We start from the raw sequence: 12,288 nt of genomic DNA on the forward strand, positions 1-12,288 counted from the left end.
GTTCAGAATAAACAGACAACATATAATGTCTTAATTATTGAGCTGCAGAGGTGCTAGTAGGCAGATTGAGTTAGTTTTGGGTGGACATGATAGAGCTAGGTTAGCTGTTTCCCCCAGTTCCAGTTTTTAAGCTAAACTAAGCTAACCTTGTCCTGGTTGTATAGCCTCATATTTGAGCACATTTAGCTGATGATACCTTTGCACTTTTACTACAAAGTATTATTGTTAGGGCTTTACTGTAACTTAAAGTAAGACCATTTTTTTTACATTGTGGTACTTTTTACTCTTAACATTTGTATTGAATTGTCTTTCAAACTTATTACACTATACGCAATAATTTGATGTAAACTTAATACAGCTAGATTGCCTTTCCAGAAAGTTATTTGGAACGCATCTGCTCTATTAAATAATTCACCATCCCATCAGCAGTTAGAAAGCTTGTGGGACAGTCTGACAAAAAAAAAAAAAAAAAAAAAAAAAACAATCAATGAAGCTGTGTTGTGTGGTCAGAGTGGAGTTGGTTAAACACAAAATCAATAGCAAGACTCCAGGACTCGGGATGTCGTAACGTGTTGTTTGTCTGTTTGGTGGGATTCCCTTCCCGGGCCCCAGGTTAGCCCCCCATACAAGCACACAAGAAGAAGAAGAAGAAGAAGAAGAAGGAGAAGAAGAAGAAGAAGCAGAGAGTTTGTATTTTGTCATGTCTGTATTTTTGTCTCATCTTCACAAAACATGTACAGGGGAAGGAAAAGCCTTTCAATAGAACCTGAGGTATTTTTGCATCAAGCAGCCTAAGGTATCAGGATTTTCTTTTAAAAACTCACCTAAGTTCTGAGTTCTTAGATGAGTTGCTATTTACACAACAACATAATAATAATAATAATAATAATAATAATAATAATAATAATAATATAATATTTCGATAACAACAATTTTAGCAAATGGGACAGCCTGCATCATTTTTGTTACATGTCATAAATAATTCTAACAACATTTCTTAAAAATATAGGGAGGAGGGAGAGGAGAGGAGAGGTTGCTTGAGTCTCGGGTGAACAGAGGAATCTAGCTGAACTTACTGTAGCTGCAGCAGCCCAGGGTCAAAGGTCAGAGAATACCAAAGCGAAAAGTTAAGCAAGGGTCAAAAGAAAAAAAAAGAAAACCCATTTTACATTATGAATAAATAACCACCTCGCACCAGGAGAGCAACGTTTTCATTTCGTTCAACCTCAAGATATGAAGTTGCGCTTTCTTTTCATTCTGTTTTGTTACGCTGTTTTCATCAAAGCTTTGGAAAATAAGAAATAAGACCAAAAAAAAAAAATTTAAAAAAGGACAGAGAGGGGGAGAAAGCGAGGGAGCTTTACGGACATGCATTGTGCTGATGTACCAGCAGCTGTACCTGTACCCAGTGCCGGGGGCTTGGCTCACTGAAAGATCCCCTGAGAATGAACAAAAGGGTGTGTGTGTGTGTAGGGCCTAAGCTTTGAATATGTGAAAAGAAGTGTAAGTGCATACAGTAAAGGGCATGTGTGTGTGTGTGTGTGTGTGTGGTTTCAGCTTTGGTGGGACGCGCTATGATGATGACGAACTGGTGCTGGCTCAGAGAGAGGACACTGGTGCAAGTCTAGAAATCTCAAACTGGTTGAAGAGTATGCATTCGGCTGCATACACTTTTTACTTTACTGTTACTGAGCGATCAATGTGTGGGGCTACTTTGTCTTCCTCTGCACACAGTCAAAACTGTTAGCGCTTGATTGTGACAAATCCATGAATACACACTTATCCTGTTTCAGTGGGACGTCTGTGCCGTCATCCAAATATGAAACAGTGGCTCTATATTTATACTATCAAATCTTAAGACCTTGCTTTCCAAATGATCTCGTTGCCATGGGTGTGAGGGGTAACTTAACTTGGTTACCAGAAAGCAGAAAAAAAGTGCATTTCAAAGTCATACATCACTCTCCAAAGAAGGAACGGCACATATTGCTTGAATTTGTTGAATGTGTGTATTTGTTTGAGTGTGTGCTCATAAATACCATACAGCAAATAATAATAATAATAATAATAATAATTCAACAAAAGAAAAAAGAAATAAATCCACAAAACATTATATTATTTCTCATTACCAGAATGAACCAATACAATAAATTAAAACTATAACTGAACAAAAAAAGTCCATTAAAATTGCTATATGTATTCATATTGTATATATAGTATTTGTGGGTCTATAAAGGAGCTGAAGGGCCGTTAAAGCGAACCCTCGCCACCATACTGAAACCTCAGTCCCATCACGCTGTTAACACTGAAAACAAGGGAGCCAAAGTCAGGAAAGACACACTGTGCTTTAAGGTGGGGGGGTGGGAACACTGCCTTGCGCTAAGAGTCTTTAAAAGTCTTTTCAGCAACAAAATGCTGGGGATCCTTCATTGTTTGGATACAGTACCGCCGTTAGATGAAGTCCTTGGGATCTCTCTCCCTTGTGCTGTGTGATGTGATGAGACGGTGCTGTTAAGGAGTTTGTTTCTTTTAAATTGTTTTTGATGTTGCTATGCAGAGTCTGTAGCAGGCAGAGCCACTGGGAAGAGGGAGGGGGTGGACGTAGCCGTGCAAGGTTCTGAGGCTTTCGGACACTGGGGTGAAGATTTGGGAGGAAACATGGGACTTGGTTCAAATCACAAGCTATACACCCACTGAAGTACACTACATTTGACCGGCAGGCGAGCAATTTGTGTCCAAACTCTGTCAAAATAGGGATATTCTATATAGTAGGGATGCAACATGACACTTGTCCTGGGTCGTTTCTTTTTTATCTCTCACAGAGCTCAGAAAAATTAAGAGTTTCAGTACCTATAGTCACCCCCTTAACCCCACCCTCCCCCAGACTTTTATTCAGATTTGTACGAGAGTTCAGGATGGCTAAGGATCACATCACAGGCTCTGTCTCACGTGTGAACGCTAGTTTGCTTGCTAACCTTTTTCACATGAACTCTCTGCTTGTGTATCTGGTTGTCCTTCTCTCAGGTGGAGTCTTTAACACTGTCTGTGAGGGGAGCACAAAATAAGCCTCTTCTGCTCCCCGTCGTATGTCCTTCCTTTTGCACTCCCTCCGACCAGGTCCATTTGTGCCCCCAAGGGACAGCCCCGATCATGTTCATTATCTGTCAGGACACCTCGATGATCTCCATGCTCCCAGAGAAGCTGGACTGCTTCCCGATCTTCCCCAGTTCTTCTCTGGATCGCGTCTCGGAGATGCCCTCCTCGAACTCCATCTGACAGCTGCGCCGCTTGAACTGCTTCTCTGACGCAGGCCCGCCGTTGTTTGCGCTGTTGGACAGGGTCACTGTGGTCGACGACGGAGAGTCCCGGTGGTCTCTCTGGGTCTGTGGTGATGAGGGCTTCTCCCTCTGGGATTTGTCTCGTAACCGCACGCCTTCGCTGCACCCAAACGCCATATACGCCGAGCTGCTCCCGAACCTTACAGACGACTCCTCTCCTCCTCCGTCCCCTCCTCCTCCCAGCTCCATCTCTCTCTCACCGCCCTCCACCGCCCCAAAGTGCCAGGGAGCATCTGTGGTGGGGGTGACTGGCGTGACGGGAGTGGTGGCCTGGACAGTGTCTCTGTGTTTGGTCCACATGGCCCCAGACCCCAAGGTGGGAAGGGAGGGTAGTGACAGGAGCAGGGAGCCCTTTAGGTTCTCGTCCACGCTGGGGCTGTTGTGGTCCAGCGACAAGCTGAGGGACAGTGGAGGTTGGTGTGGTTGGGAGTGGACCGGGGAACTGCCGGAGCAATGCTTGGGTTTTCTCCTGGGTCTGGATGAGGAAGAACCAGACCGATGGACTGGACCCAAACCTCCAATGCTGCCCCCGCAGCCCGGTGAGGGAAACGGTGAATCGGCGGAGCTGGGGCTGTCTAGGACGGGAGACTGGGAGCAGACACCATTGGAGGTGCCTGTTCCTGGGCTGTCAAGCTTGCACAGCTTGGGGACGTCTTCAGAGTGGGTGGGTGCCAGGCTGGGGCAGGGGGTACTGTTGGGAGAGTAGACCGACTTAATGTCCAGGGAGAAGGAGCGTTTAAGCCGGTTAGTGTCCATGATTCTCTCCGCGGAGAGGTGTAGGCCGTTGAAGCCTTGCTGAAGGGAGGTGGGTGATGGCACCTTGGGTTCCGGTGGGATGTGTTGGTCTGCCACCGATGAGTCGTAGTTGCTGTGGTGACCGTTCATCTCGAAACCCCCGTTAACCTCCGAGCTTTGCTTAGTGTTGTTATCAGAGATCTTGTCGTCGGTGGTCGAAGTTAAAGCTTGCAGTAATCGCAGACCCTTCTCAAACTCCAGAAGCTGACCCAGGAAGTTGAAGTTGGGGGATATGGACGGCCTTCGGTCCTTTACAAACCTGTTAAGAAAGAGAAGAAAAAAAAAGAAAGAAAAATATTAGTCACAGGAAAACAGTTTTAACAAGGCCACTCTTGAAGCACTATCCGTGGCCAAGGTCTGAGAGTAAATCATGTCTGTTTTCAATTCATAACACATACTGAGGGGTCAGAATGACCCCAGATGAACTATAGGCGTAGGGTGTGAACAGTTTGACTGATGCACAACACATAATCCTGTGCCATGTCCAGACAAGGCAAAGCAAAGCTTTTTGTCCGCACTGTTTCCTGGCAGGCATCTAACATTTTTTTATTATTATTTCTCATCGTCTAGCATTACTTTCAACAGTGAGTTGCCTTTTTACTGGGGCTGACACCTTAGCTCAGTTGGTGGTGGGTGGGAGGAGCAAGCGTACCTGTAGGCATCATCTGATGACAAGCCCATTGTCTTCATGATGTATGCAATGGCGATGGTTGCTGAACGCGAGATTCCAGCCAGGCAGTGCACAATGACTCTGCAGTTCGACACCTTAGCTTTGTCTGTCGGGGTGAAAACGAACAGGTATGAATACACGTGTTTAGACCAAAGTGTCTGGGGACAATCAGCGTCTATTGAAAGCCAACTGGAATTGTAAGGGGTGGGGGGGCACCTGAACGGATGTGCTATACCTGACCTATGTTGTATTGAATATCATGGCATTTGTCAACACATAACTTGAAATGAATTCACTGCCTGTGCTAATCTTCAGCCTCAATCCAAACACGTGATTGTTTTATTACATTTTCCCTCCTCTTACCTATGAATTCATTAGTTTTGTCCAGCCAGGGAAGCAATTTCTCGCAGTAGTTGTCATTGACTGGGATGCGCATGAAGTGGCTCTCGCTGATAAAGTCTGGCTTGGGGCAGGTGTTGCTGGCATTCAGCACATAGGTGATACCATTCTGAGCCATCAGATCCTGCAGAGATAAAGATACAATGACTTCACGGTCATGTTTTGTTGCTAGGTAACAATAACAAGTCAAGTTCTCTTCCAATAAAATGAGTGAAAAGATGCAAAGAAACTCCACCTTGTTGAGGACGTCCTTCTGTGAGCCCAGGTAGAGGTGTGGCAGGATGCGAGTGGGCCCTACATTAGCCACAGGCAGGCAGGGCTGGGACAAGCTCATAGGTAGAGAAGTGGCAGGCTTCCCTTCACACAGGCCGGGGAAACAGGAGGTAAAAGCAGCAAAACCTCCTGCAGAGAAAGAAGAGAAGGAGAGAAGGGGTTAGGAACATTAATGATTCTCCACAGAGCAGTCACACAACACACTGGGAACTCTGCAAAGACTCCTAAGAACAATGCGCCACTATTAGCAGAGCAAACAGACATTCTGTAGGCTTTCAGAGGTGAATCTGGGCTACAATGTCTGGGCTTAGTGCAACATGAGCAAAAAAAAGAGTTTCTCTGAGCTTCTGTGTGCGAGTTAGGTTAACTGCTGGGCAGCAAGGAATGTGTGTGTCTGGCCCTTTAAGAGGCAGGCGGCTCCACTTTTGGCATATGTGTGTGTGTGTGTGTGTGTGTGTGTGTGTGTGTGTGTGTGTGTGTGTGTGCTCTGTTTCCTGCATGAGCTCATGTCCTGTAGCAGTGCATTGCGTCAGGCTGGGGGAATGAGAGAGGCCACAGGTGCAGGGCCAGGACAGAGGCCCAGTAACATCCCCCCTGACGACCGCACAGCACACACACGGCCGCACACATACACGCACGGTCATACAAATGCACGCATGCGCACACGCACACGCACACGCACACGCACATGCACACAGGTTGACAAGATGATTCTCTCCAAGAAGACATGATCTTGCAGTCAACATATGCTCAATATTGACTCTCACTGTCTGTAATTCTCCACACACACACAACACACACACACACGCACACACACGCACACACACACACACACACACACACACACACACACACATCATTACTCTGCAGTACTGCGGTTGTATAACTACAGGGTGAGGGCCAACGAGAGGAGGTGGGGATGAGGTGTGTGTGTGTGTGTGTGTGTGTGAGTCGGTAATGACCTCGCTGAAGAGTGTTGGAAGGGAGGGGAGTGCTTCAAGGAAACCCTGAGCCCCAGAAGGGAGATTAGAACCTAATCTAGGTTCAGCCCTGCCTGACCCAATCTGGGACGTAGCACACACACACACACACACACACACACACACACACACACACACACACACACACACACACACACACACACACACAGTCACAGAGTGAGAGTGAGTTAGACATGACATCACTGTTCTAAAGTAGCACACACAGCACAGCGCAGGCAGGACATTGCCTTCCGTTGTAACACACACCCAGCTGTGCTACTCATGTAGCGCGCACACACACACACACACACACACACACACACACACACACACACACACACACACACACACACACACACACACACACACACAGGTTGTGCAAAAATCGTTCAGAGGATAGCAGCTTTGGCATTTCGCAACACAACAGCTACGGACTCTGGAATAGAGCCTAAAAGCTATTCTGGGTGCACTGTCCCTTTAAGAGCAAAGTGAAGAAGGGTTGTCTGTCTTTCCAGCTATTAATGGCAACCGGTGGAGCAATGACATCAGCGCTCTACATGGGGTGGGGGTAGATGCATAGATGTACTGTAGATGATCAGCTACGATACAGGAAGGAAAGCATAATGCAAAGAAGGTGAGGCTGATAGCTGCTGTGCTAGCGTGTGTGTATAATCTAACATTTTTGGGCTCTTTAGAGTAGACTAAACAGCCATTTGTAGTTCACAATTTGGCTTTAGATGGTGCTGGCACTGTACAATTTCCACCCGAGCCTCTTTCTAGAGATCTTATGGGCGGCCCTACAGTGTCAGTAATTGATAAAACAGAGGGAGGAAGGGTAGTTCTTTGAAGGGTTTCTTCCTGGTTTCTCTGTTGCCAAGCTGCTGCTGTGGAGCCTGTGCAAACACATACACATACACACGCAAAGAAAATAAATGGTGTTGCATAGCCCCCCACCACAGGCATATATATATATATATATATATATATATATATATATTGTATCAGTGTGAGGAAGTGGTATGTTCCTGGAGACAGTTAAATCAACAGGAAAAGCCTCACGTCACACAGCAACCATTTCCTTTTCTAAGCGAGGACATTGTTAGAGAGTTGCTAGAAGGACAGGACGTTTCACAGTGGAGACAGTGTTTGTGTGCGTTTAACACTGAAGAGAAAGTGTGTGTGTGTGTGTGTGTGTGTGAAGGGAAGTGAACACATGAATGATACACTCTAAAAATATTCGCGCCCTTTGATCTTGTGTGTGACTGGGAGAGTGAGTTAGGGGGTTACTGGCATGAAGGGAGACTGAAGTCAGAGATAAGAGAGCAGGACTGAGTGTGCCTGCCTGCCTGCCTGCCTTGTTTAAGGGCTATGACATTACAGTGACGTTACGTCAACACAATTACAAACACCTTCCTTGTAGTCAAAGCTTTACACGGTTGCCGCAAAAAGTGTTAGTCACACGAGATAGCGTGTTATTGTCTCCTCGTCACCTGACCCCACTCTACTTAGGGTTGCCATGATGGCGAGGTAGGGAGGTGCTGTTAATGACAGTTGGCTCAACGTGTCCCCCCCTGAGTGCTGTCAAGATGGAATTAAACACACACACACACACACACACACACACACACACACACACACACACACACACACACACACACACACAGCGAGCACCAAAAAACCCAGAGACATGGACTCACATTCTCCAAAAGACAACGATGACACATCCGTCCATTCCAATCTAAGCATGCAAAGCACACACACACAAACACATTGTACACTCATGCTGAGGTCACTGAAAATACCCCGTGACACACACACACACACCAGCCCAGCTGTCTGTGGAGATGACATCAGAAAGTCAACTGGGAGAGATGAGTTCACCTTCAAGCGCAGCATGATAATCAGCAGAGACTTGCTACGTTAAACTCAAGAGATACTGTACAGCTAACTGGCTGCACAAGTCAGGCTAACTCCTGAGTTTCCTTCGTCCTAGGGTAAGGTTGTATCCTTCCCCGACCGTTCTCAGTAGAAAATGAACAGAAACACGTTTTCTGCTGAACAGAATTTTTGGCTGCTGACATTTTCAGTCACATGCTGAAGTAATGATCTTGTGCCACACAGAAATACTATTCAAACAGTTATCATTGGGCTTCCAGATCACGTTTTTTTTTTTTTTTTACAGCGTTATGTCATGTATCACGTACTTCTGGAAAATGTACTTGGACAGGATGTGACTAACCCAATTTTGAAGACACAAGAGAGAGAAAAAAAAAAAAAAAATCACACAACCGGGAAAGAGGGCACTGTGTCGCCATTGGCAGTGCTAGCCAGCGGTGACTTCCTTTTTCCGTTTTCCTCTGCCCACTTCATCACTTATGAAACTGCTTATTTTCCTCTTATGCCCTGTCAGAGCCGAGAACTCAGGAACTCAGGCCTCTTTTGTTCACTGGTTCCCCCCTCGTCATCACGCATTTCCTACAACTAAATATTCCCATTTCACTTCAGGAGTGCAGGTTATTATCTCACAGACGCGTGTTCGGTAGAAGCTATTTGGATCAAATTCTGAGCTTTTGGGGGTCCGTGCTGCAGATCGATGCAGAAAGCTGAAAGACGAATGGAAGCGGAATCCCGGAGATATTGACCGGACGAACAGAGACACACAACACCAGCTTGGCTGTTATGGTTAATGGGAGCTCTGCTGTTACATCACTGCTGTTGGTACAATTGACTGCCTCGTCAATACAAGCTCACCCCCTCCCTGTCGCCTGTGTGTGTGTGTGTGTGTGTGTGTGTGTGTGTGTGTGTCTCTGTGTAGCTTTCTGTTGCCCTCTTTAACTTGTCTGTTACACACACACACACACACACACACACACTCCGCAGCCTGGGGTCATTAATCTGCCAGAATGAGTCTCCCCACATCCCTCTGTCCCTCCCTCCATCGCTCTCCTCTGTGGTTCATATCGGGGGGAGACATGACGCCATCCTCTGTGCCCCTCCAGCTGTCCTCTCCACTATGAAGGGACATTAGCATCTCAATGTGACCACCCCCCCCCCCCCAACATGACATCATTGCAAACATGGTTACGCTGTTTATCCAGATAGCGGGTGTATGTCACTTTGATCAGCTGCTGTTTCAGCAGTACTGTGCTATATCGCAATACAGGAACATAAACCATCCTGTAATTTAGCCTGAATTCACAAGTCTATTTCCACAGAGGCATGTTAAAGTGCCTCAAAATAACACGTGACAGACACAATTCTATTTATTACCTGCTGATGGCAAATGTGTGATTTGTTTTTTTTCTCTGAGCTGACTAGTTTAACACTTCGGCTGCAAACCTGACTGAGATGGACTGTACATGCACATGTGCACACAAAGAACCACCACACAACAAACAGTGTGAAGTGTGGCAGGTGTGGACGGCTGCTGTGCTAACTGCTTTGAATCAGCTTTCTGATATGCACATAGCGTCTACATTTGCATACAAACTTTACACCCATATTCTCATACGTTTATGAAGCAAAGGATCCAACCAGCATTTTTTAATGGCTTGACTACTATTTTCTGCAATATGCGTGCAAGTGTGCTGGTATATAAAAAATGATTTTTGTTTCACAGCACCTCAGCTCTGCATTGCCTCATCGCTCTGTGTGAAAGGTGTTATGTTAAACACCTGCAGTGCACACTGCACACGTATTGATAACATAATCTCCACAAGACACCATTCTGCAGAGGGAGAGGGAGCAGGAGAGAGAGGAAAGCCAAGAGCAGAGGAGAAGAAAGGGAAAGAGAAAGAGGCTTTTGTGATAGTTTTACATCTCAATGACCACAGGCTGAGAGAGCATGAGCACTATGTCATACCGCGGGTCACAGCTCTCTTTCTTCCCCCGCCCCCCCACACACACGAGTCCTTTTTCTCTGCTCCCTTTCCTCTTCTCGCTTCTCGTCTTCATAACGTCATCCCCTTAATCCTCTGTCTTCCTATTCTGTCTCTCTAAACACATTAACTGCGCAAACAAAAAAGGTGAGAAAACAATTAGCGGGCGTTTTGCGATGTATTCTTTCAGCTTGTTGTAGCATTGATCCAGTACACGTCCTTAAAATTCAATTCACATCTATCTTTCGCTTTCAGCAAGCCTGGACTGGAATACATCAATATCTGAGAGCCCACTGTGTCTTTGTACTCATCTGCAGTGCACACACTGTTATCAGTGGCTTTCCTCTCATGCTGTACACACCTTCAACTCTCTACAACAGTGGTGCATTTTACAATCCCCAAAAACTTCAGAGTTTACATTACATTAAATCCTACTCCTCGCTCTTTGCGTGTTCACTATGTATTACAGCTCTGTTACCTCTGTATACAAAGGCCTATACATCCTCAACATGTATTTTTTTTTTTTTACCAGAGAGGGATACTCTCATACCCTTATTAACTTGCACCGAAACACACACACACACCCACACACACACACACACACACACACACACATCACTTTTTTTCTGATCTGAATCCAGGTGGATACACACCTCGTAGCTCTCTCCCCTGCTTCATCCGGCGGACCCTTATTTTCAGCCTCATGTCCGTGTCCTGCAGGTCCGGCCAAAAACAGTCCTCCGCTGGGGCAATCACCACATCCAGAGGCATCCCCCAGAACACACTATGTGTCATACACGCACACACAAATGGAAATGTTCTGGTTCCCCCTCACCCCCTCCTTGGAGCAAGCCCTCGCCACGCAAAAAAATGTTAGAACAAACAAACAGAAGTGTTCTCCCTAGAGGGCTGATTGAGATGAGCCCACAGTCGGAGTGTTACAATCCCACATAGACAAAACTCCTGCTGGTGCTCAAGCCCACTCTGGTCAAGTCAGCTGTTCCAGTGTCCAGGCGGTGACCATCAGAGATCAGACCCAGCACAGACAAAAACTAGTCCAAGTTGTATGTGGACATGCTCCTCAAGTTCACCTACAGTATGGGCAAAATGCAATGACCACACAAATTCCTAAAATGCTCCTGCGTCAAAATTCAGTAAGTCAGTGGTTTGGTGAAGAATAGTTGCCACACAGAGACCAAAAGGAAAAAACAAAACAAAAGTGAGTAGTCTGTATTGCCTGGACGTATAAGCCAGCTGCAATGAGCCTGCAGCTGGTTTACAGAGCGCCTGTGTGTCCCTCTGAGCGCTCCCTCTGTCTCTGTGAGTCCACAGCCACAAGAGCAGCCCACTATTGTTGTGCTGCTCCACTATCCCCGTCTCTCATTCGCTCAGTCACTAGCTTACACTCCTCCCTCTCCCTCCCTCCTTCTCTCTCTCTCTCTCTCTCTCTCTCTCTGCAAATAGGATGACGGAGCTGCACTCTCTCCTCGAGCTGTGGAGGGGAATGAGCTCACTTGCCGTGAGCTCAGACTCTATCCTCCCTCCCTCTCTCCCTACCTCCTCCTCCTCCTCCTCCTCCTCCTCCTCCTCCTCCTCTTCCTCCTCCTCCTCCTCCTCCGCTGCTACCTCCCTTGCACCCTCCCTCTCTTGTGGAGCCAGCGCTCTGTCATAGCTAATGTCTAAGGCATGTAACCACATTCCTTACTCACCCAACAAATATGCGGCCACCTCAGGGGCCTAGCTGCGGAGCAGGAAGGAGGCTCAGCTATACGGCTGATACATACACACTGCTACAGCACTATGTGCTGTTGATTACAGGGAGGAAAGGGAAATTCTTGTGTTGATGTGCACGGCAATGTGCTTCTTAAGATGATATTTGCAAGTTTGCTAGGGTTTCTGTGAAAATGTCAAAGCAATAATAAATAAAAACATGACAGATTCATGTGTTTGAAATGCCC

At 46.4% G+C, this 12,288-nt stretch overlaps 1 protein-coding gene across 3 annotated transcripts in view; it reads right to left on the reverse strand.

The window, feature by feature from the left end:
- Positions 1-693: 693 nt before the first annotated feature.
- Positions 694-12,288, reverse strand: part of dusp8a (dual specificity phosphatase 8a) — a 48,120-nt gene continuing 36,525 nt past the window's right edge. For 2 of the 3 annotated variants that reach the window (XM_028585576.1, XM_028585577.1), the window contains exons 4-7: positions 5,435-5,601; positions 5,164-5,323; positions 4,783-4,906; positions 694-4,389 (exon numbers count right to left, since the gene is read on the reverse strand). In XM_028585576.1, coding sequence (XP_028441377.1) covers positions 3,162-4,389; positions 4,783-4,906; positions 5,164-5,323; positions 5,435-5,601 — 1,679 coding nt within the window. In that variant the 3' untranslated portion in view covers positions 694-3,161. Of the gene's footprint in view, positions 4,390-4,782; positions 4,907-5,163; positions 5,324-5,434; positions 5,602-10,983; positions 11,820-12,288 lie in introns of those variants that run through there. The other variant, XM_028585578.1, reaches the window with a different exon arrangement.

This window comes from Perca flavescens, chromosome 8 (genome assembly GCF_004354835.1).
Source record: "Perca flavescens isolate YP-PL-M2 chromosome 8, PFLA_1.0, whole genome shotgun sequence".
NCBI classification, from domain to species: Eukaryota; Metazoa; Chordata; class Actinopteri; order Perciformes; family Percidae; genus Perca; species Perca flavescens.